The following is a 26,002-nucleotide window of genomic DNA, read 5'->3' as shown; positions in this document are numbered from 1 at the left end:
ACAGCCATTCTTATTTTGCATTTATTAGGAAACAGATTTTCATCAGCCTGTGGATCCAAAGGTGCCTGGGCTCCATTGGACTGTTTGGATGAGCACTGAACGGTAACTGCTGGGTGCTGCCATAAGGCAATGTTACTGTCCTTTGGGATACCACGAGAAGACCCTGGTGACCCTCACTGGGGTTAGGTCAGCCACACAAGAGGAGAAGTCTCAGACTGCTCCAGCACCAAGTAAATCACAATAATCTCATCTTGACCCTGAACAAAAACCTCAAGGACTTATTTTTAACCCTGAATGATTCATTAATTTCCCCTGCAGATAACTCCAGGAGTGCAAACGTTTTCAGCTGCAAACTCTGCATGTAGCTCAGGTCACAGAGCAGCCCAGCAAGGCTCACACCAGGCAGAGCCGTGCAGATGTTGTGCAGTTCGGTGTTTCTTTGGAGGCACCAGGTGGTTGTATGGGAAGGACTCCAGTCGAGGAGCAGAAGATTTCCTACGACTGATGCACCTGACCAAATGCACTGCAAAGAGCACATTTTCTATCAGAAATTGAAGATGAGCAAACACGGAACAAAACAAACGTACTGCAGACAAGGAGAGGGGTGCAGGAGGTTTGAGAACTGCTCTGCTTATGAAAATAAACACACAGGAGCTGCGAGCATGGCTAAATTGAAAAAAAAAATGGCACTGGGAACAAAATGAATATTAATGAAAGACATTTTCTGCTATTTGCTCAGCACTTCTGTGCATCTTTGCTCCCCCTGCACCTGACCCTGGACAAGCAGAACTTCCTCTGAAATTTATATCAGCCCTTTAATTTAAGATACTGGAGCTCAAGCTGCCACTGAATATTAATTCTTACCAACTCCGCTACGTCGAACTCTTCACACCACAGCAAAGCTGGCGGCAACCTTAATGAGGCTTATGATACTGCTTAAATACACATGTAAAGAAGCAGATTTCCCATCCTCTCACCCCAATTTCCCTACCCCCTAAGGTGGTGCAGAGCAATAATGCTGCAAGGTCAGCATTGCAGGCACAGAGCACTCTGTACTCCATGACTGTACTGGATCCAAGAATGGGGCTCTGCTACAGCTCACTGGTCCCTGAGACTGCATGGCATCATCAGCATTGTTATCATCACCTCCCCTGTGTGTGCAGGAGGGGAGAGGCAGCGGATGGGGCAGTGGGGGAGAACCCTTCTGCTACGCAGCCACAAGCCGGAGGGACACACTTGTTTGCAATCTTTTAAACAGATGTTTGACAGCGGGGGAAGGGGGAATCCGCAACAAAAATTTAAATTAAATGCGATTTAAAAAGCACTTGACAGCATCTATTGAAGTGGAAAGATAACCCACATTTACAGCATTAATCTCCTCTCCTTAATGGGCCATATTTCAATAAAGAGGTGCGATTAAGAAGGCTTCAGCATATGGGTGATGCAGCACTGGCAAAGCTCCTTTCAACAGCACATCCATTTGTTCTCACCAGGACAAAACAGAGTCCTGTCCTTGAAACCACAGTGGGACCCTCTGAGTTACAGTGCCATAAACCCCCCCCCCCGCCATCACACTCACACTTCAGTTCGCGCTGGCACCTGAGCTAACCCATTTAATAATAGGTGCCACATCATCATTTTTCAAGGGCTGCTATTCAATCTCCCAGCTCTCTAAATCATTCTTTTGTTTCCTCTCCTCCACCCTGAGGAAATGTTTCTTTGCAGGCATTTGAAAGAGCAATGGTTCTCTGACAAGGGTGCTGCCGATCTGCATTGCAAGGCAAAAGACAATTTAAAGCTGAAGGAGGGTGTCAGTGTCCTAGATCTGCCACCGTGCAGCTGAAGGAATGAAAATACACACTGCTACAGATCCTGAGGAAATCCCATTTCCTGCAGTTACACCCCAAAGAGCAACGGCAGCACTTCAAGTGACTGCACTGTGAGATCCCGGGATGAACACATCTCCCCTTTCTCCATCTTCCCCTGTGCCACGAGGCTCCACATGCAGAATGAGAGGAAGCTCACCCTGCAGGCAACCACCTCAACCAGTGAATCTCTGGGGTTAGGCTTTATACTAATGCCCCATGCTTAAAGGGACCAATAAACCAGTGAGCTGTGATTTAATAAAAGGCCAAGAGCGCCCATCTGGGAAACGGGCTCCAAAAGGCTGCTGGCTGACACTGCTCCCCCCAGCACCACTCCAAACCTCCTGCCTGGACAGCCCAGGGTGGCTTCAGACCTCAGAGAAACCATGAGCTACAGAAACCTCGGCATGAAGGGCTGTCAAGCCCAGAGAACAGCAACATGTGCTGATGGGCTTTAAGCACAGCAAAGAGAGTAACTAATTCGTATTACGAAAAGAAGCATTTGCTCAGCTGCAGCAGCGTTCACCTACTGCTCATTTCTGTACCAAACTGCCTAACTCCTGTTTTTTTGCATAACTCCTGCATACACACCATGGTCTGGTAATATAAATCTTGCAGTGTTTTGCAGCAGTAAACCAATTCCCTCCGAAGCCTGGCAAGCACTCTTTAAATTCAGCCTATCTGTATAATTCTTGCCTTTTGGAACCGACCGTAAGCTGAAATATTCTGCACAGATTCATCTTGTAATTCATGTTAGACTTCGCTGAAGTTGCTGCAAGCAAATTATCAAAGCAAGAGGAGGTCTCCATTTGCACCTTCCAAAACCCCAGTACTGCTGTAGTAACTTGTTAGCTAATCCAATTTAAAACTGGGTCCTCTTTTAGAGGCGGAAAGCAAATGCTCTCGTTTTGATGTAATACCCAACACATCTCTTTGGTCTCACTCACACCAAAGAATCCCCAAATAATTCAGAGATTTACAAGAATCGTTTTCTTCCCCATGGAAACAAAGTCACCTCTCAGCTGGAACACAGCTGTCATTTAAAACAGGACAGCAAGATGACCCAATTGGTTTAGCATGGCATTGGAAAGACAATACCGTATCCAGCTAAAATTGCAGAGAGGGAGAGTTTTAAGTAAGCAGAGTGGAGCTATCCATAATGGGATCTGCCACGGAGAGGACAGTATTTACAGCATCACCTTGAGAGAGGCGCGGGATCGGCATGGCTGTTAGTGCGTGGGCTCTTTGCTGTGCTTGAGTTATCACAATGTTACAGATGGATTTCTGCATCTGCCCAGACGGTGTGACCACTTGCCAGCACTTGATTGCACAAGAGACCTTCAGTCTCAAACTTCAGAGAATTGCACTCCATTGCAGAAGACTTCAGGTAAAAGCCTATTTCTTCTACATATCGTCTCCCCCGGTACTAGACCTCCCCACAAGAAGCCACAGCTGACCCATGACCCTCTGCATCCCAAGGGCAGACACAGTGCATCCATCATGCAGGAAGCAATACAGACCATAGAAATAAATGGCAAAGATCCCTCCATTTGCAGCATCGCTGTGGAATTTCACCAGGACCTGATTGGAAGAGCTCTGGGCTGACTTCTTAGCAGAGTTGCCAGTGAATACTCCAAGCTGCGGGGCTGTTTGTTGTGGACCATCCCTAAAATTGTAGGTGAGAATACAAGAAAATAACACCAATACACATCTTTAATCCTAGGCAACAACCTTCCTCCTATACCACACATACAGAACTCCCCCCATGTTTCAAGTGTGCCTCATTTTAACAGCTGACAATCACAGAAGACCTACTAAGTTTTAAAAGAGCCGTCCAAAATCCCACTGTTCCCAGAGGATGCTTCCTCCTGCTCTTAAATACAGCACTGCCCACACACTGCAGCAATGGGAGCACTCTGTCTTTGCAAGAGCATCTTGCTGGAATGGAGTTGAAGCAGCAGCTCTGGTTAGTCCTCACACCTTTGCTGTACTCACCAAATTGTGATGAAATCATTGTAGGGCTCTGTTTGCAGCAGAGTGAAGTTGAGATGGATCCCATAGCCCACAGGCACTGTAAGGAGCCACGTGCAATCCTGGGAATTGGGGTACTGGTTGGGAAAGCCAGGAGAGTAAACTGTCCCATTTTGGGTGGTGACATTGCCCCCACAAGGCACTGCAGGTAACCAAACAAACAGAGACCTAGTGAAGAAATATCCCCCAAATCAATGACTTTTTAAATATCTTTTCCATTTTCCTTCCTTTTTTTTTTTTCAATAAAAGCAATTCCACACACAGGTGGATCCAGCCCCAAAACCTGAGCCTACCTCACAGCGAATAGTTCATGCCTGTCACAACTACCCCTAACCTTTTCAACTCAATTCCATTACAACAAATTTGTTTAGTGCTCTGGAGCTGAAAGGAGACTGTGAGGCTGTTTTGTACAGATGTGATGGCCAGGTGCACAAATCAACTCCTTCTTACAGCCAAGTACGAGCCTTTGGGGTCCACCAGCTGTTTGCACCCATGCATAGTAAACACAGCTCCTGACCAACCAGATCACACCGGTGGGCAAATCTATGCACTTGCTTATACAGCCTGGCTTGGACCAGAACCATTGAGCAGCTGGCTTTCCACAGATCGCATCTGAGCAGGAGGGAAATGATGATTTATTTGTACAACAGCAGCATCGACTTCATTAATCAAGACGACAGCTCTATTGCACCAGGTATCTTCCAGGTCTAAATGAACCTGGAAGCTACAGGGACATAATTAGAAACAGCCAGGGCAGTGAAGAAGAGAGACAGAAAGATGACATCCTGCTGAAGAGCAGGAGGGCCACAGCAGTCCTGAGGTCCATGAGTGCCATGCACAAAAATCAGCTTCTGGATCTCTCACAGGGTGAATGCAGATAGTCCCTGGCCTGAGCCAGATCCCTTTTAGAAGCCACACAGCTGTGTTAACCCTTGGCTTAGGTTAACACATTCTTCCTCCCAGAGCAACTTAGTAAGTCAGGCTTAGCACTATACTATATACTATATATGTGGCACCACACTCCCCTGTTCATAGAGGAGTAGCCCCACATATATGTACCACTCTGGATATTACTTGATGTGCCAGATGTGAAGTTAAAGCCAGGCTCCAAATATTTACTGCCTGGTTCTGCTCTGCTTTCTCTTGTGGTTTGTCAAGCTGAGAAAACCCTGTGTAATTATATGAACCTGTACACTTACTTTTCTAAACAAACACCCAAGAAATCTTAGGGGCCAAGATCCTTTCTGCCCTGCAAAACAGGCAGCCTGCTGATCAGCAGAAAAACTTCTAGGAGTGCTGCTGGAAAACTCAGCCTCTGTGCCTTTAGTTTGGACTACAACTTCTCTTTTAATTAAATGGGCTTTCAGCTGTGACCTGTGTGGGGAAGGTGAGCTGGTTAGCCTAAGGCAGTGCGTCACTGCTGCTTGCTGGTATGCAAAAATGGACCACCCGACTCAGCTGCATTTAAGGAAACAGCCAGAAATGGAACACTCTGCACTGACTTTAACAGCACTAACAGCCCAGCAGATGTGCTTGCACAGGATAAAAAGCAAATGGACCAAAATACGCCTATCCTCTCACCTCTCTGTCCTATCACAAGTGCTGCAGAACAGAAAAGCTACTTAAAAACACAGTAAAGAACTAAGGTCTGGATGGTTGCAGCTGGCAGGGCCGATTCCTGAAGGAAAGGGCATCATCCTGCTACCATTACTCACCAGTCCTCCCAGCAGCACATAGCAGCCAAATGGTTTCCAACTCATGCACACCTCTGCATTGCTGGAGTCACAGGGAGCACAGCTAGGATCCTGTTCTTTGTGCTTTCTGTTCTTGGAGTTCAAGGACTTAGGACTTAAAAGAGGGAAAGCATCAGCCCTCCTGCTCTTTCCCCAGTGCAGACCAATTGCAGAAGGGAGGCTGGGATAAAGGTCAGTGCACTGGGAAGTGCAGTGGAAATCTTCAATGAGCAGCCGTGAATTTCTTAAGGGTTCATGTGAAACCCTTCTAAAGGAAACCTCACAAAACTCAGCCCACCGGTCCAAAGGATAAAAGACTGAAAGAGCCCCATTCTGAAATTGATAAGATGGAACTTTGAAGCCTGGAACACTCCTTAGGAATGCCGAATCCACCTGGCACGTGTGTGCAATATTAGTGAAGAGCTGTTGGATTAGTTTTGAGATGTCGTCATTGCCATGCTATGGAAAACTGGACAGGGACCCAACCTTCTCACACTGAGTGTCCCCAGAACTGCCAGAGTCTTTTTACAGAGACTGCTAGGGGCAAAACAGCAACAGCATACAGTCTGTGTGCTCCCTAAAGAAGTGTGTGAATTTGTGTGTGTGAAGTCTTGATTTCTGGTCTGGCCCTGAGTTCTTTAGCAAGATTTGGGAACTCATTTCACTCCTTCCTGATTCTGTGTCTATCAAGAAAGACAGTACTGACCTCTTGCATAAAGAAACTGCATCAGCTAGAGAATTAGGGCACACAAGGCTCTGTAGGAGGAAGGCAAGCTCTGTGGATCAGCTGATCAAAAATGCTAAACTGATGGAAGTGGAACACAGCTGAAGAAATAAAGCAGACAAAAGATACTACTGCAGCAACCCTGGACTGCCTCACTGTGAAAGCACAGCTCCCACTGACAGCAGTGAGACAGCCCTCACCCATAACAGGAGACTCAAACACTCCACCTCAAAAGATTCACCTTGGTTTTGAACTGTTCAAAATGTTCGCCTTCACTTGGCTGAAACATGTTGAAACATCAACTTAGTGAGAACATGCTTCACCACCTCAGGGGCTGAGGCTTTATGTGAAAAGTGCTCGATCCCAGCCTGCCTCCAGCAACGCTTTTGTTTCCAGAGAAACTTTCAGCCCAATCACAGAACAGTGACAGAAAAAATGGCCAGAACTGAGAGCTGAGGCCTTTTCTTTCTCCAGCATGACAGGCTGGGTGCTCTCAGGGTGATCCCAAAGCCATACCTTCACACCTGGGCAATGGGTGATCCCAGTTCCTGTTGGTTCCGTGCTGACATGTCAGGACGGGGTGACCGATCAGCTGGTACCCAGGCAGGCACTCAAAAGAGATGGACTGGCCAACGTTGTAACCAGCTCCTCGCACAACACCGTTGGCAAAAGGCTCAGGGTCAGGGCATTCCTGCAGCTCATATGCTGAAATAGAAATAAATAAATAAAAGGAGGAATGTTTCATACCTCTAATTTTCTCATAAAAGCAGGAACCGTACGCTCACCACGCTGCTCAGCTACTTCCCCTTCACACAATGACTTAATTGAAAGAGATAAAACTTTAATGAACCATGCATGCATCAGCATGGAGGATGAGGGGCAATCCCGGGCTGCCTTGAGGTAACCTCAGATGTGAGCACTGGGACCCACTCTGCTCCTCTGGCTTATTGGAGCCTGCACTCACAGGGTGACCCCACACTTCACTTCTAATTGGGAAATTGGCCTTGTTTTTCAACATAACGTGGACAATTCTGATGATGAATGTAAGTCAATTGGTTACCATGTTCCACCTGGCATTATAAATTATTGGTCAGCCTTGCTAGAGCTCATTTGCATAGCAATTTCCATGAGATTACCCAGAATGCCTCACAGAACACATTCCTTCCTAAATTGTGCAGTAGCGCATGAATTATATGGGGCATGAACAGGACAGCCGAGACAAAATTAATGTTTTCAATTAAGTATGAGTAGTGGCTTTTATTGCTATTTCTGGGGAGGCAGCCTGTTGTCAGTCCTTGGCTACAGCACACGGCTGGAGACATGCTCCATCTTTCCCACTCCTCAGATCTCCCTCCCAGGCAGTACTTGGATCACTTGGCTCCCAGCTGCTGCACAGCAAAGCCCGTCCTAATTATCTTCAGTATGAAGCACGTGATCTGCCCTTGGTGTCCTTTGCCTACATTCCCATACACCAAAGCCAGGTGGACAAAGAAGTCCAAAGGATGTTGCTAAAGGCAGAGCTGTGATCAACAGGACCAAAAGTTCCTCCTTCAACAGGATGAAGTCTCACAGGCAGCCCCAAGCCCCACTGCCATACTATTTAGCTATTTCCTTATTAGCTCAGTCCCCTCCACCAGCCTGCCTCAGCACAAAGCTAAGCTGCAGCTGAGGATGGAAGGGATGTGTTTGAGAGTTCTCAAACTGGACTTCAGCTGAGACCAAAAATTAGCTGCAAAATTTCAGAGCAAACTCACAGCTCTTTGCACATGACAGTTGACAGAGCCAAGATCTAAGTGAATTCGGCTGGAATTAATTCAAAGACGGCTCGCTGTCACAAAGCACTCTAGGAACATTTGCTATTTGCCGTAGGCATAACTCAGGATGAACAGATCCCAGTTATGAGGATTAAGCATGGTCTTCATTTAACACCTTTCCACTCATCTGGATTAAGTCCTCATGGAACAAATGCAACAGAATAGCAACAACTGCGTCGTGCACCCTATCCCCCCCACCCTCCCCACTAACACCTGGGGACAGGATTGTCCCACTTCTGCTTGTTCAGCGGCCTCCTTACCTTGGTACTCCAGCTTGAAGCCTGGCTTGTTCTGCGAATGGTCGCTGTGGAAGTACACAGTGGTTTCATGAGATGTGGACAGGAGGGAACCTGGGATTTCGGTGCCGCTGAAGCGCCCGATGACGTTGCTGGTGTCGTACGGCCCATTGCGCACTTCAACGAAGTCATGGTTTGGCTCAGTGGAGAAGTTTAGGAATTGAATGTGAGCACCTGGGGAGGAACAATAAACAGTTTGCCTTCAAAGATATCCACAAGCCTCGGCACATCAGCACTGCCCAATACAGCCTGGTCAACTAGAAAAAAAAACATTTACTGCACTGGAGGAAAAAGGTGACTGTCCTGATAGTTTCAACCCAGATGAGGCTATAAATGCTGTGGTTCCAGGCTGCTTGAATTCCAGTGCGCTCTCGTCACTTTGCCTGACAGCAAAGGAATTATAAAGGCAAACACACAGCTACACAGGCCCCTCTCTTGCCAATCTGCACGTAGCCAGCTCACACCAAGAGCAACAGCCTCACCAAATCCCACTGGCAGCAATATCTTCCACGTGCAGTCCAGGTTGCTGGGATAGTTTCCTGGAAACCCCGGGCTCAGGAGGACTCCTTCCATCTCCTCTGCTGTTCCTCCACACTGGGCTGTAAAATCAACAGTGTTAATGGTCAGGATCACTCGCGGGTCTCTCTGGACAGCGGGTATGGCCCATCAGCCATGTTGGAAATAGAGAAATCAAAACCTTGAGAAAGAAAAGAAAGCCTGCCCTTGAACTAGCACACACTTGCCAGGCACTGAATGGCGGCATTACTATTGCATGTGCCTTTCTTCTGTCCTCAAGATAAAAGCCTTGACCTGGAGATACACTTTTGGTGACCACAATGGGAGAGACAGATTCAAGCAGCAAGGGGAGACAAGGACGGTCTGCTCTCCCTGTGGACCCCATAACAGTGCATATCATGCACACTGCACTTGTGTGAATTTTTAACCACCACCGAAATTACTGTGAAGAAAAAGACTGATCTTATTTTGACTCCATTTACCTCTGCTTTATCTGGTTAACTCATCTACCTTGACTGCTATACTTGTCACTCTCGAGGCAATTACTGATAAATATAGAACAGCATGTTTGCACACTGACTGAAGCAAATTCCCTACCAAGAAGTGATCCAGAGATGACACAGCACACAAAATATGTTTACAAAAAGCATCACATGAAGCACAGATAGCATCTTCTCAGGTTTATCTGGATGACCTCTAGCTTGTTACAGTAATACCACCTAAAAGAGTACACCCAGGTGTGCTCCTAACACATTCTGACAGCAGAAGTACAGCTTCCTTCTGTCCAATATCTCTCTGTCTGCACTTGCTACTAATGAGGCTTTTCCCAAAAGTTTCTTCTTCCTTTTAATGGCTCTTTAGTAGCACTACTGCTAAATTATTTACGAGTCAAGCATCTGGATGAAGCAGACAAAAAGAAAATGAGTCCACTGCCAGGGAGGCAAGGAGTTCTCTGAGCAGGGGAACAACAAAGCCTGGGTTCCTGCATAGCTGGTTGGCAGCCAGCGTGGTCTGGCAGTATTCAGACACATTGATACACAACTCACAAAGGACAAGGAGCCCCAGTGCTGCTAGCAGCCCCTCCAAGGACTATGTCACTCGTAATGATCCGCACTTGGCTGTGGAGATGTGTTTATGCGTCTCTGAAGCTGGATGACCTTTTTCAGTCAAGTGTGATGCAAGCTAAGAGATAGGAACAGACAGGCAGACAGGTGTTTGTATCACTTAACCACGACTGCCCCAAAGCAGAGACCCTGAACTAAATTGTACTGGTGTCTACACTGTGACATTGCCTACCAGGCACAGCCCAGCCAGGCAGAATCCAGCTGAGCAGCATGACTGATGCTGATCAAAAGAAAACAGAAGAAAACACGAAATTTGTAGTTGCTCAGCTTGCCATCAACCCCCGGTGCAATACCAGGATCCTCCTCCATGCTGCTACCCCCTACCTTCATGCTGAGCTGAAGGGCTTCTGGTTTCTCCTACAGCAACTCCCAGGGGCGTGAGCCCTTTAGCTCAGACATTCTGCTGTAACTGTCTCTGCACTTATTGCTGGCCTGAAGATCATCAGATGAAAGAGCTGTTAGCTCTTATAATTACTTTAAAGCAAAATGATGTAAGCTAAAACAGCAGGAGCTTGAAATAACTGTTAACTAAAGCTATTAAATGCATAAATGTCTCTCTCAAAGCTGTAAAATGTGCAATATGAATATTAAATATCTAGATTTGCTAAAAGCAAAATACTGCTTGAAGATAATCCAAAAACTCCAGCAAGTTCCTTTCACCTTTGCATCTCTTCCCTCAGGGTTTGCTTCTGCCTCAGTGGAAATTAATTGCCTGGTCCTCCCTTCCCAGGGCCTGAAATGCTCAGCAGCCTCAGCCCGTGGGGTGTAACAGGCAAACAGAAGACCCAGCCCTTAGTGGTCACAGAGGAGCTGTAGGCACCAAAGTGAGGCCAGCAAGGCACCAGGTGGTGCAGTTTGGAGATACTGGGAGGAGAACAGGAAAAGATGCAGTTTTTGGTGACATCAAAATGCTTTTCCAAAAATGAAATGAACCCCAGCCTGCAGATCTTCCCTTGACAAGTAAAAAAGAGCCAACAAAAACAAACAACTCTCAACCCATAAAGACAATCTGCTTCCAGTATAAAGCAGTTTCAGCTTTTCCCTTTTGAATGAGTTTTTATTGACAAAACCATTTTTGTGTTTTTACACTTTATACCATAACCACATTTTAAACATTTAACATTAGGCATTCTGGTCGCCCCATAGGTTTGACTGCTGAAATTTCCCCTTGCAGCTAATAAAGATTTTTTCATGCTTTATCTCACTTCAAGAACAAGCTGCATTTCTCTGACTCACACCTTCACAGAGCTCCTGTCCTCCCTGCCACTCCAGCAGCCTTCAGCCAAAGGGCTGCACTTGAAAGAAAACCTACTGTACCGTGCTCCTGGCCACTGTGCTGCCCTACCATGAAGAGGATGAAACCATCAGTTGCAGCACACTGTGGTTTATACAGACACTTTTAAAGAACCTTTACATGGTAGAGCAGGCTGAGAACCTGAGTGTGTCAGGGAATGCAGAAGGTTAAAGCTTGAAGACATCCTGCTCTAACAATGCAGATGGTCATCCTGGGCAAGAAACCTTTCCCAATTTCATTAGCATCTGATTTACAGAGATTTTTAGAAGGGCATGATAAATATCTGCTAGGGAAGAAGAACAGGAGGAATCTCACCAATGCAAAGCGGAGGGGGGTAGTTCCAGCGCCGCACAGTGCCTGGCATGCAGGAAATGTGAGAGTGTCCCTGAGGGAGAGAAAAAAACAGACAAAATGTGGATGTCTTCCTCCCAAATGTCTGTCATTATCCCTTGTGTGCAAAAAAAAAGCTCCATTCCTCTACCTGCAGTGCATAGCCTGGCTCACACTGGAAGGAGACGACGTCGTTCACCAGGTAGCGCTCCCCAACCTTCAGGCCATTCCCAGGAACTGGGGGCTCCGGGCAGCTGGACAGGCCAACAGCTGAAAGGCAAGAGAGGGTGAATGCTGTGGGAGCAGGGAAGGGCAGATGGGAGGAAAGCACACGCCTTCACTTCACCCCAGGCCTGATTACCAACAGCCTCTGACCAGCACTGACACCAGGTGAAAAAGTCAGGATTCTTCCCAAAGACAGCCCAGAGGGATCCTGGACACAGCGGTATATACATCCATTGCCTCCCTTTCATCTGGAACACACTGTTCTTAATGAAGGCATCACTAATCATTTTGTGATTAATGCTCAAATCCATTTCTGACTGAACGTTAATGGCTCGACCAATGAGCTGCATCTGCATCAGCACATCCATTCCCAGGGCAGGTTGACTCATTCTCAATGGTTCAGGAATCAAAACTCCCATCACCAACCCTCTTCATCAGATGTCTGTATTCATGGTATGCTGTGTATTCCTTTTCTGGCCAGGCAGCATTTGATGAACGACTGGGGAGGATGCATGAGGGAATTACCCATGTTGCCCCTTGCTGGCAATTTAAAGGACATATTGTGTTTGCAGAATGCAATTTGTCCCTTCCTGGGTAAAAGCTGCTTAGTTTCATTCTCCTACCCGACTCTCCCTGCTTTCATCTACAGAATGAATTTCCAGGTGACACAAAAAGCAGTAAGTGAGGCCAGACTTTGACAGCACCCACAGAACAGCCCACAAAAATGTCATTCAATCCCATTTCCACCTGAGCTACGATTCTGATCAGGGAGATCCTGCTGCTGCCACAAGATTACCTCTCACACCTCTGCAAGGCTAGCGCTCTGCTCCAGCTCCTGGCTGCAGGCTGAGTCCAAAGCAGGTGTAGAAAAGAAGGAGAGAGGTGACGGTGATTCTGCTTCGAAAATCTGAGTCATGCTTCCCAGCAAGAAAGCTCTCAGTCCCTGCCCCCCCCCCGGCTGAGCTGCCTGACCTTCAGAGAGACGGAGAAAACAGCCCTAAGCAACTTCCCATTCTGATCAGTAGACACTGAGCTTCATTCAGTCCTATATACCATGAAATTTCAGCCGTACAAGCAAAGCAAAAATTGCATTACTTTCCATCTGCCCTGAAAATCAACACCTATTAATTTTCTCAGCCAAGAAACCAAACAAACCTGGCAATCCCAAGCCTCGCAAAAACCTGAATGTGACTGTTGCTGTGTGGCAACACAATCCTCACAGAATTTATTGGTTGAAACAGAAGTGGGGAAGAAGCAGAGCTGCAGCAGGAGGATTTCTGTAACAACACACATTTCCCAAGCTCCCAGCGAGCTCTCCAGTGCACACCTCTCTCAAATCTTCTCGGCTGCTGTAATTTTGCTTGAGCCATTAATATGCAAGGTTTCCATCTGCAAACACAATAAACCTGGAAAGCTTACTACTAGTTGGCCCTCTAAAAGCACACGCAGTCCCTGTAGTCAAACAGCTCTGCCATTTCTGTGGATGTTGTACAAAACGAAATGCGCTTTCAAATCTATTTTCTACTATGGAAAAAATAAACAGAACACTGGCTGGCTTCAGAGACGAACACAAGATTTGTGATCAAAAGCAACTGTCAGACTTGGTGTCCAGCAAGAAACAATTATGTTTGCATTGCCCCAAGGAAGTCTGCATGAACACAATGGCAGTCCCAGCACATCTCTTATCGGCTCAGCATCACTGCTACCAATGCAGGAACAGAGCCGGCCCAGCGCCATGCATTAACCAGTCCTCTGAGAGTTGCATGTGCACCAGTGGAACAAGTTCAGCAGGAAGAGCTCCAGGATGGCCAGGGGCTGCAGCACTGATTCTGCCATGAAAGGCTGCCCAGAATGTTTGTGCAGTCTCCATCTTTGGAGTTTTTCCAGAACAGACTGCATAAAGATGCAAGTAATCTAGTTTTATCTCATAGCTGACCTTGCTTTCAGCAGGAGGCTAGATGAGATTACCTCCTGAGGTCCCTTCTAGCCTGAACAATCCTATGAAGATCTGCCTAGCCTTGGTACGCCACTTCCTGCAATGACAAATACTGAATGCCTAGAAAGAACCATAAAGAGCCAGCAGTCCCTCCTAGAATCTGGCAAGCACCGTTTAGGCACCTTCCAAGCTACGATTACAGCACTGTGTTGAACAGGCAAACCCCACATGAATTTTTAACACTTTGGCTTCCACTGCTCCTGCTGTACTACAACACAGGAACAAAACAGTGTTGCCATGCCACTCTGTGACCCCATACATCCTCTTCTCCATTTACACTCACTACCTCTCTGCAGTCTGAGGGGGACCTTAAAGCTCACAGCCCCTTCCCCACTCTATGCAGCTTCCACTTCTACAAGGCAACAGCTCTGTAGCCATTTCCCCACTACCCAGAGGAACTGTGAGATCAAGGCTGCATTGCTCTTACTTTTGTATTCCAGGTGAAAGCCAGCAGCAGAGACGCTGATATCCGAATAGAAATGCAGATAGAGCTGGTTTGAAGTGCTGTTCAGCAACGCAGGCACTGTAGTTCCTGGGAAAACAAGAGGTGCACAGAGATACTGAAGAGGATTCTTTTTTCCTCCTTCATATCCTCAGAGACTTGCTGCAGAAGAGGCTAAGAACAGAAAGTCCTTTAACTTAACAAGCTCTGTTGGTTTTGATCAGGTTCTAATGAGGCCAATTGAGAAATACCCAAGGCCTCTCTGCAGTGGCCTTTTCAAAGCATAATGATGAATTTCATCATGTGAAGTTTTACCACTTACAGACCAGACAGACTAAAAGCACCGAGAAGGAGCTGCTGAAGGGAAACAGTGTGGGTGGAGCTCCAGATTCCTTCTCCAGCTTCCTTCCCTGGAAGCCACAGCAACAGATCAAGGCAGTTCTATCCAAAATGCAGCTCTGGGAGCAGTGTCTGCCAGCTGTTATGCACGACTCTCCCTACCAGCCTAAAAGCCCTCTGAACCTGTGCTCATTCAGCAATCAAGAATCAGGGCCATTGGTTGGCAAGTGGTTTTGCTATTTGAAAGCTCCACAGTGCTTTTGGGCTGCTTGTTACTCCCTGCTCTGCCAAAAGCCACAGTTCCCCAGTGTGAAGCAGGAGAAATGCTGCTTTGCAGCCCTTGCTCCATTTCGGTGCAATCAGCCAGGTAGGTGAAGCTGCTTGTGCAAAGCTAGCGCTGTTAGGTCTCCACCCCACACTTCTTGCTTTCCTTTAGGCATCTGATTTTGTTACTGCAGCATCCCACTCAAAAAACAAAAACCCCAAAGCAATGGCTTTGTTTCCAAGACTCTCAACATCTCCTGCAGGCATAAAATGTTCAAATGCCCAATTCAACAACACATATGATTCCCTTTAAGCACATGCTTAAATCTGTTATGTCTGCGAAGCAGTTAAACATATGCTTAACTTTATGTATGCACTGTAGTCCAGCTGATGACAATTGAATTGAAGCTTGCACGATGCATTTAACTGAACACGATGTTGAACACATACCAGAGAAACTTCCCAGCATGGTGGCTGTGTTATCTCCTCCATCAAACACTTCCAGGGAATCCCAGTTCTGCTCAGTGACAAAACTGATCACCTGTATCTGAAGGAATAATGGAAACGGAGGGGGGAAAAAAGAGATTCCTGAAGACTTTTGCAGTATTTTCATGTGAAAGCAATCACTAACCACCAAGAAACCACTACAAGAAGAAGGAAACCTCCATTATATCACAATATCTTTTAATCCAATGAAGCTCTTTGCAGTTGTCTTGCTTCCCAGCTTTTAATCCTATCGCTCAAGTTGCAATATCAAGTTTCCCACCTTTCTCTGCTATGCACAGTAGGGTTTGAAGGTTCATACAAGCCACTTGACTCCACGAGTCAGAACTTCAATACAAACTTTAAATGAGTAACATCATGGTATCGCATAAATCTGCATTTACCCCAAAAAGCAGTTCTTGTATTTGAGTAATGATGGAGATGTAATTGCGCGGTAGATTCAAATGAATTCTGCCTTTATTTCCAAGTACTGGTTGCTCAAAGTATTCGGTGGCCCAATATGAAAAACAAGCTGTGCTGTACATCAAATTTGGTGAACTGCCTAAGAGGGTCCAACAGCAAACCTGAGAGAGAGCCAGGATTACATGAAAAAACCATCTTGAATCTGCATGCTCTAAGTGAAGTTTTCAGAGTCTCAAACTTATTTTCTAGGCCACCAACCTCTAAATGAGGTTCTTAAAGATGATCAGAAGCACAGAATAGGCCCCTGACTAAAGGCTCCATTTCCCTATGGCAGTGTCAGTGCTGCTCAGTACCACTCTTGGGTTTGGGGAGAAAGGTTTGGTAGCTCCAGCAGGTAGATGTGAGTTTACACCCACCCTCACATATCTGCTTACTGGAGAGCCTCCATTCTTTGAGGTCTCTTTGGATGGAGATTTCCTTCTGAGCCTGATGCTTCTGATCTCAGCAGACCTGTTGAATTCAATAGAATTACTCCCTTAAGCACTGAGCTCAGCAGGGCACTTTTGCTGGACAGAACTCTTGGAAGAGACTTCAACACGCTGGAAATCCAGACAGCATGCTCACATGTGCACTCATTCTCTCCTCTCCCCTCTCATTCTGTACTTACACATCTACTCCAAAAACCCAGTTTCCTTTTGCTCTGGTAAACACAAAACACATGAAATAAAATCCCAGGATTTCTGCCATTTTAACCTTCTTTCTCATTGATTTATTCTGAATGATAAAGCAGACACACACAAAAGAAAAGTTCCAGCAAAGTTTCTTTCAAAAGGAAAAAAAAACAAGTAAGTGTTCATCTAGCAGAAATTGCAATGACCCCTACAGGGCCATTACTGCTGGCACTGACCACGTCAATACCTTTCAGCCTGTATAATTACACTCCTGTTGTGACTAACATTACTGAGAGGCCGTGGACTAAGAATGTGCATTTTGTTTGCTCTTACATTTTTTAAATTATTTATCCACCCCCATGTCCCCAACTTAACGGAATAAACATTTTTAAGGACCTAATTCAAGTCTGACATGTGGATTCACAAGGGATCTGCATCTATTTACTGCCATGTATATAAATTAATTCACCCAGGAAGGTTTGCTACAGGAATGAATAATTCATGGCAGAAGTGCTTGCTCATACACTGATTACATAAAAATCCTACTAGTGACTCTCCGCTACTAAGAAAGCTTTAATTTCACCTCCTCCTCTGATTTACAGCTGTTTAACCTTTAATTGTTGTACAAAATGAGGGTAAACTGATGTTTGAATTAGTATCTAATAACCCAGAGCATGTTGCATGCAGCAGTGGATGACCAGGGTGGTGCGTGCAGGGCGAGCTGATCGCAGCAGGCCACGTTCTTCCCATCAAAGGACTTCCACTGGAAGTATCAGAACTAGTCTGCTGTCAGGGAAAAGATCACCCTGCACCCTGCCCATGTGTAAGGACAGAGCTGGGTAGAGGGTACAGCTGGGATTGGGGTTGGACACTGCAGAGCTACCCAGAACTAGAACTGGAACAAGAACACTACTTTAGAACTGGAAACTCAGCTTCGGGTTTGACACTCAGCTGCAGGACGCACTCTTTCTTGGCTATTTGCTTGCACTCTTAGATTTCCAAACATCTACTTCAAAACCTTGTATGTAGCAGGAGGGAAGAATCCTTTAAAATGCTTCTTTGACATTACGTTTTCTACTTCTACATGCAATAGCTGCATTTGCACAGCAAAAGAGGTGAGAAACAAATGCTTTTAGCAGCCTGCTGTAATAGCTGCTTTCCTCTAAGCTCAGCAGATGTACACAAAACCGGCTCCATGGGCTGAGAAACTGGCAGCAAGGGTCTACATTCAGAACACAGCAGTGCAAAACACGGACATTTATTTACATCACTTTAAAAATTAAGTGAATTATCACCTCCTGATCCCAGGAGTTGTGAGCAACTTGCAAACTGCCTCAACTGCTGAGACGTTTAGCTGAGCTAAATGGATCCTCCTGCCATTTAGGGGTTTGAAGCATGGCTAAAATTTCAGATGAACAGAAAGAAACTGACAATAAGTGCTGAGGGTTTTGAGAACAAACAAGGTTAAATGGCTTCAAAAACAGATGAGAGAAAATGGGAATTTGCTGGACCTGGCAAAGGGCACAAGCTGGTGTTTCAGGCTTGGCCATCGTGCTCCCCAGCTCTCACTTCAGCTTGGAGTTACACTGGTGACATCACATAAGACCATCCCTGCAGAAAAGCAGAACTGCAATCCAACAGCACAGAGCTGATGTTTCAATATAACTGGTGAGAAAAGCACAATATGGCAGAGAAGGAGGAATCCGCCTGCAAGTCTTTTGGCCAAACACACGATAGAGAAATAAAAGCACTTTGGGAACAAAACCCTCGCAGACAAAGAAGTGAAAAGAAGACAGAAACCCTCTGTTAATGAGAAGAATGAAGCTATTAAAGAATCCATCTTCTCTGCATCAACTGATGCCAGTGTAACGCATGGTGAGATACCTTCTGTAGGGTGAAGTGCACACATGCTGAATGGGAACATAATCTAAACCTTGGTCTCTAATGTTGGGCTTAATTCTCACCATCCTCTAGCAGGCAGGACTCTTTCTGCAGAGAAACGATAAGGACCACACAAAACCTGGAGAGCCCATTTACCTGGAGACAATGAACAGCAAAGCTCTAATTGTATAATCATACTGCTGTAACTCTGCTGGCAGAACAAAGCTGCACCGGCAATCTGAGCAAGCTGCTCTTCCTTGGTACAGCTTACAATGCTTTCAAGGTTGCGTAATCAAAGAGTATAAAGGTATTTGCCCAAAATATCGTAATTATTTTGTTACAGCAGAACAGCCACATGGTTCCAACTATTTCCCATGGAGAGTGCCTCCAGGAGGCAAAAATCCATAGGAATATTTCCCATTTATGGCAGCTGCAGTGTAAATGAACATCTGATTCCAGAGAATTACACGTTCAACCCATCTCAGCTTCCTAGCATGAAGCCTCTAAGTGCACTAGATGCTGTGTTTTCTCCTTTCTGTATTGTGCTGCTAACTCAGTACCTGGATTCCTGCTCCCTCGGGGACTGATATCTTCCACACACAGTTGAGGCTGTTCAGGTACGGCTCTGGGAAGCCAGGGGAGAGGATGGTGCCTTTGCGCTCAGTCAGATTTCCACCACACGGCACTGGAATGAGCAAAGCAATGCTTGAACATGAAAGGGTTTGGCTTTTATACAAGAACATCCTCTTTAAAGTATTTATTCGTTGGAAAAAAAAGAAAAAAGAGAAAAACCACAAGCAGAATTGGATCACGATTTAAGGACATGATTTGTAGGAATAATCTCTTTTCAGTAACTCTCCCAGGTAACTTCTATCATCAGCTGCAAGCAGTCCTGACATGAGGGCAGCACAGAGTGTTTCAGCATGTGACCTTGTTCAGGACTGCTCTCCTCTGAAGAAGAGGAAAGCATTTTCAGATCCTGTTTACACTACATGTTATCCTCGGTTGCAGAACTGAGAACTGGATCCAGTTGTCCTTTCTCAAATATTCAAGGCTAACCACTCTTGTTCACAAACAGGCCTGTTTGTACGTGCAAGGTAAGAAAGAGCTTTCTTGGTTTTCTTCTAACCATCCCAAAAGCTGTCGCTTATTTTCCTAGCACAAACTGCTGTATCATTTTACCTTTTGCTCACCCCCCAGGCCCAGGACACCTACCCACACACGTTGGTACAGAGACGTTCCACTGAGCCAGAGCTCCAGGCATGGTGAGGCACTCGATGCTGCGGGAGCCCTGCAGGACGTAGCCGGCGCTGCACTCAAAGCGTACCACAGCCCCCACTGCAAAGTCGCTGCCCAACCGCCGGCCGTAGCGTGGCTCTGGGACTGAGCTGCACTGCGTGGCACTGGTGCGAGGAACCGCTGGCGTGGCACAGGAACCATCAGCAGATGAGTGTGCAATTGCAAAGCAAAGGAGGGGAAAAAAAACACACACAGAAAACATGAATAGAATGGTTAAAGCAAATGTATGGGAAATGTGAAGTGTCCAGATTGTAAATGCTCATCAGTACATCAGGAGAGGAGTATGGGCAGTTAGATCTGTGAGGACAGAGGTCAGCTGTTGGCTCTGCATTTACTCAGCACAGCCTGTGCCAGAGCACAGCAAAGCCCATGGTCAGGACCAGGAAGGGCAGGCAACGCAACCCTGCAGATGCAAGTTACCTTTCTCTTGTTGTCAAGTTAAAGATCCAACAAAAATAAGACAGGAACTTGATGATGGTAAAAGCCCAAAGAGTGGCTGAATCCAAATGTAACCAGTGGGAAGGAAAAGAAATAACACTGCAACCAAACTTCTGTCAATTCAAGTGTTACTTGAAATAAAAGCTTGTTTAAAAATCAGAGTATATACTATTAGATCCCAGCCAGGAAGGTCAAAACTGGGCATTCCTCTTGCTTTTACTATTGCAGCAATCACTGAGGAGTGTGCAGCTCATAACTAGCACACAGGAAGGAGGAAGTAATCTTTACTGATTCCATTAAAAAATTCCTTCTGGCAAAATCTGTAATGATCACTGTCAGAACTATGGTTGTTTTATAATAATTAGGTAGAAATTAAAAAGAATGTAACTCTGGATACTACAAAATCCAAAACATGCCTTACTTCATCCCTGGAGAAGGTACAAGTAGTCCCTGCTGCCTGTGGCCCCTTTTACAGTAACACATGTGAATGCTTGGCTGAACCACAAGTAGACAAAGCATGTGGGTGAGAAAAACACTTCTGTTTTCCCACACTTCTGTACATCACTTTCTGTTTACTACTTTAAAATCTCTAAGTGGGACTCACTCGATGCAATGCAAGCTGTTACTGAAAGGATCAAAGGGCAAAAGTTTGACAGCAGGGGACCTAAGCCTATGACACGCAGAGAAGAAGGATTTTACAGAGCTGCTAGACAAGTGTTCAGCTGCTTACGCTGAGAAATATGATAAAATGCCAGTGGGAAAAACTGCTTGGGTATAAATCTCAAGAACTCACAGTGTACGCAGGCATGATTCAATGAGATACTTCTGATACTAATCCTGGGATGTGCGAGGGCTGAGGATGAGTGAGAGTGGAAGGTCTGAATACTAAGTACCTCCAGGAACCACAGACACCTGCAAGCCCCCTGCTACCCTCTCCTTTGGTATTACCTGTTCAGACAGAAAGTGCACAATGACCCACAGATGCCAAAGGCAGTTAATAATGTCTGCAACGCTTGAAGACATATTTTTGACCGTTATCTCTTAAAACCTACCCAAGGACACCTTCAGAACACAGCTATACTCACCTTGGTAGACAAAATGAAAGCCTTTGGCTGTAGATTGACCCTTGGAACTAAATTTGATGAGAATCTGGTTGGTGGTGGCTAATGGCAATGATTCACCTGGACGGGGAGAAAGAATAAAAACAGAGAAGACGGATTACAGCATCAGCTATATCGGTGGCTTACCAAAGCTTCTCTAGAGCTTGCACACAATACTGTTTTGCACAGAGCAAAGCATTAAAGATCAGACTATCTTTTAGCCTACTGTTTTCCACAGAAACAAGGGCAGGTCCCTACCTGTATGAGAGCCTGAGAGGGAGCTGAGCAGCCGGGAGTGCTGGTTGGGACCATCGTGAACCTCAATGATGTCGTTGAGTGCAGTCTGGAAGAAGGCAAACTGCCCGAAGACCACTGCAGAGAGAGACAGCCCATCAGGCAGGCCAGGCCATGCTGCGGCCTACACAGCCAGGCCCTGAGCTGAGGCCTACACGGCCAGGCCCCAAGTTGAGGCCTACATGGCCAGGCCCCGAACCGAGGCCTACACGGCCAGGCCCCGACTTGAGGCCTACATGGCCAGGACCTGAACTGAGGCCTACACGGCCAGGCCCCGAGTTGAGGCCTACATGGCCAGGCCCCGAGTTGAGGCATTTCAGGTGCTTTTATTTCAGGAAACTGGCAAGAATAACAAGGGCTTGACTGACAGCCCCGGAAGGTGGGAGTCCTTTATTTATCCACAAAGTCAGCATAACAGAAGCAGCAACCAGCCTCCCCCGTGTTTGTCTGCCAGTACGCTTTAACACTGATTCATAGGCCAAAAGGGACTGCTTTCTGAATCATCCCATTTGCCTGCCTACGTAACGCAAGGTATATAATTTCACCAACAGATAATTATTTATTATTTATATTGAGCCTCTGTCGTGAACTGGGTCCCCACTGCATTAGGTATTGTACAGAGCCTGCACAAAACAACAGTCTCTGTTCTGAAGGAATTAATTTCTAGATTGTGCCACTGTGGCCAGGAAGGACCACAGTAAGGGAGGAGGACACTCACAATTTTACAGCCAGCCAGCCCTAGGCCTGTCTATGGAGTCTGCTAATAAGGCCATACAGTGCTCTGGGTCTCACTGAGCACATTGTCAGTGCACCTGTGGGCATGCAGAGTTATAAGAAGGGAGTTAAAAATAATGAGAGGATCAGAGGGTTGCTTCTTTGTTTGTTTGTTAACTAACACAAAAAACTTCAGTTACTTATCTCTGTTTTTCAGGATAAAATAACAGGTTCTTTTCCTCCCAAATCTGCCCATAGAAGTCTCACCCCCTACCCCACCTTTCTCTCCTCCCTTTGCATTTTCAAGTTATAAGAGCCCAGTTGCAGGTTCACAGGCTGAGAGGTCTCGTGCTGTGAAATTCATCATTCGCCAAGCTATAACATTTGTTTCCTGCATATTCAGGTTTCCAGCACAGCTTTGATGCTAGGAACACTGAAAAAGTGACGACAGCACACCCTGATGCCTGCTGTCCACAGAACCAGCAAAGTGAAGGAGATGGGAAATGCATAACATTTGCTACTAATGGTTTTCAGGGCTGCTTTCAATGAAGCCACTGAAAGGAAGCGGGTGGAGAAAAGAAACTAATTTAGCTGTTATCCTATAGCTGGCAGAAATCACACTTGCAGATCAAGACTGCCTAGCCCATTAGATACTGTGTTTTTTAAGACAGAATCAAGGCCAGCTGGAGTAAAGCAGGTTAAGAAGTGTGAATGCAGAGTATTATTTCATCAGTTAGAGCCAGGAACTTAAATGTAACCCAGATCCATTTGGGCAGAAGGGCAATTCAAGTCAAGGGAGCTTAAAACTGAAGTGAATGGCATCCTTATTTCACATCTTGCTATCTTAGCAAAGAAAATCATAAACAACTGAAAAGGCCACAGGGACTGACTAGAACAAGATCAATATAATGCACTGAGAAACTATATCAAATAACAGAATTTAGAGACCTTCATCTGCCAGAGCTGTCAGTGCAAGTACTCTTCCAGAGCTTTGAATTCCCTTGAAATAAGAAAATATGTTAACCAACACTAATACCCATCAAGTTACCTGCCTCAAATGTTCCTACAGTGTCCACCACGCTTTTATCCTAACTGACCAAAATTAAGTGGCACTGGAGTCTACTAAAAGAACGATGATCCATTTAAATGAGTCTGACTTTAATGTGCGTTTATGTCTCAATTCAGCAGACAGACTGAATGAACAAATAGATGCAGAATATCAGCTCATTCAAGCATGCCACCAAAACACAGGTGCTGTCAGAACTTCATTTACCAGCAAGCTTTCCCTTCCCTCTCTCAGAAAATGCTTTCCTTTAATCTGTAAATGTACCATATTCATCTAAAAGCGTATCACACACACGTCATGATGAACATACAAGAAAAATAACATCTACAGGGAAGCTTTACTCAAGCCAACACATTTCATACTCTCAGAGTCTGCTGTTAGTACTAAGCACCATGAATTATCTTTCTTGCTGATTTTCCAACTCTGCACAATTGGATACAGCACAGGAACTGGAATGGGGATGATGGAACCGTGGTTTTTCTTAGATTTGGTTCTTTTCCTCATTTTTGATAATTCTGAAATTCAGAAATTTTCCATAAGCTCCAATGACCTCAAAGCACAATCAGCATGCAAGAATGCCATCTTCCAATTTCCCTTACACCTATTTACATAGGCATTTATTCCGCTGCCTCATCAGAACAAAATCAGGCATCTGAAAATCCATCAAGAAAGAACAATACCGTAGTCCTTCGGCACGACGATGAAGTACAAGCAGACTTGTCCACTGGTGTAATTCTGGGGATAATTTGGAGAGAGGACGACACCATCTGAGCCTGAGTACTGACCACCACAGGGTGCTGTAAGACGAAGACGAGAGGAGAACACTGATCGTACCCCTCCCACAGCCTGTCCAGAACCACCAGCCTTTCTCCTGCAGCTCTCAAATCCATCTCTGCACACGTTTTGTAATTCTATGCAGTGTCAGCTGCCCCGACCTATGATCGATTCCGTGCTTCAGGCATTGCAGCTCTCGCTGCAAGTTCTTATTAAGAAAAATAAGGCTTATCCTAACCTGAGTTCATGCCTGCTTCACATTTAATTATTAAGACCATGCTGAGGCTAAGGGATGCCATGTATGGTATTGTAGCCTAATGGGTGATTTGCATTGCTCTCCATCTGCTCTCAGAGCTCAGGGCTTGACAGCATGAGCTCCTGCTCTTTTTGCCTTTCCCAGTGGCAGAAGCCTAGCTCTGATGGGAGCCCAAGGTCCCACTCTTCCTGCAATCACTCTACAGCTATCTCTTCTGCCATTCCTTATGCTAAGAAGGTCTAACTGCAAAGCCATCATTTAACCATTTTCTCATTAAGCCAGAAAACAACACATACAAACACAACACTGAACATCTAAGAAATCTCAATTATGACCCCGCTCAGGACAACACGTGCTTAAGGGCTTTGATTAGCAGGGAGTCAGTTAAGCAAATGTTTAAGTAGGCTCCTGAATGCGGAATGAAGTCAACTCCTCCTGACCGCAGGGTGTTTGAAATGAGAGAATTATGGAACACACTGCTATCTCCCTGCAATCAGTTCTACACCAAAGTAACACCAAGTGCTGCAATGGAATAAACTGCTTTAGCACTGGGCCCTTTTTCCTTACCTGTACAGGTGGGTCGGGGTTTGTTCCATGCAGGTTTCCCATCCTCTCCCATTATGCAGGTGAGAGTGGAGACCCCTTCGATATCATACCCTCCATCACAGTAGTAGGTGATTGTAGATCCCAGTTTCAGATCTGTACCCACTCGCGTACCATTTTTAATTGATCCAGGATCAAAGCATGATTCCCTGGGATTTTCTGTAAGACAAAATAGCCAACATCTTTACTGGTCTGGTACAGCTGCTTTCCAATTGAGGACAATGACATTATTTTTGCTGCAGATTCTCACTTAAGCATATCACAAACACCGACAGCACTTGCAGGGCTTAGTTTTCAAGCACTCTCTGGATCTGAGGAGTTATTTGGGTCAGATTCTGGTCCAGATCATTCAGTGATGCTCAGCTCCAGTACCAATGCACTGTAAGAAGGAAAGCTTTGCTTCACACGCATTAACAGGTACTCAAAATCCAATCAACAAGGCAACTATCTACACTCACCCTCCCTCTTCCACAGGAGGTTGCGGGAAACTCAGCAAGCCAGGACATATTGAACACAGATTGAACATACACTGCATTTCAGATGTGCTACATCTGTTCACATTATCTCATTGGCACCTATCATGTCAGTATCTGAGAGCTGTCTGCTCTCCCCATGCAGCGCAGTGCCACGTGCTAGCTGGTTGACTCTCCAGATGTGCAGCATGGTTGCAATTACTGCACAATGATTACAAGTAGTTAGACAAAATGAAGGCGCTTTTCTCTCTGTTCACTGTGCCCTGCAGTGTTAAAAATCCCATTAACATATGAGAATTCCCATTAACATATGAGAATTCCAGTAAAGACTAAGAGGTTTCAGGACTTGGATGTTTCCTTCTTCTGAGGGTATTTTTTTTTCTTTGCTTCTTTCTTTTTCTTATTATTTTTTTTTATCCTGCACAAAATATAATTAGAGGCTCTGATTAATCCCACTCTTCTGTCGTCTGGAAATTGCTCATTAAAGATGAGGGTTTTTTCTGAGAGCAATGGGTTTGCGAACAATTATAATGT

General features: G+C 45.6%; 1 protein-coding gene across 1 annotated transcript in view; it reads right to left on the bottom strand.

Annotated features, from left to right (window-relative positions):
• Positions 1–26,002, bottom strand: part of CSMD2 (CUB and Sushi multiple domains 2) — a 191,898-nt gene that overhangs the window by 37,459 nt on the left and 128,437 nt on the right. The window contains exons 31-45 of the mRNA XM_072355231.1: positions 24,960–25,154; positions 24,043–24,159; positions 21,547–21,660; positions 21,274–21,369; positions 19,667–19,870; positions 19,012–19,136; positions 15,444–15,540; positions 14,376–14,480; positions 11,879–11,997; positions 11,713–11,782; positions 8,946–9,062; positions 8,428–8,637; positions 6,870–7,058; positions 3,861–4,038; positions 3,386–3,531 (exon numbers count right to left, since the gene is read on the bottom strand). Coding sequence (XP_072211332.1) covers positions 3,386–3,531; positions 3,861–4,038; positions 6,870–7,058; positions 8,428–8,637; positions 8,946–9,062; positions 11,713–11,782; positions 11,879–11,997; positions 14,376–14,480; positions 15,444–15,540; positions 19,012–19,136; positions 19,667–19,870; positions 21,274–21,369; positions 21,547–21,660; positions 24,043–24,159; positions 24,960–25,154 — 2,082 coding nt within the window. The remainder of the gene's footprint in view (positions 1–3,385; positions 3,532–3,860; positions 4,039–6,869; positions 7,059–8,427; positions 8,638–8,945; positions 9,063–11,712; positions 11,783–11,878; positions 11,998–14,375; positions 14,481–15,443; positions 15,541–19,011; positions 19,137–19,666; positions 19,871–21,273; positions 21,370–21,546; positions 21,661–24,042; positions 24,160–24,959; positions 25,155–26,002) is intronic.

Source organism: Excalfactoria chinensis, chromosome 22 (genome assembly GCF_039878825.1).
Source record: "Excalfactoria chinensis isolate bCotChi1 chromosome 22, bCotChi1.hap2, whole genome shotgun sequence".
Lineage (NCBI taxonomy): Eukaryota > Metazoa > Chordata > Aves > Galliformes > Phasianidae > Excalfactoria > Excalfactoria chinensis.
This window is presented reverse-complemented; position numbering and strand designations above follow the sequence as displayed.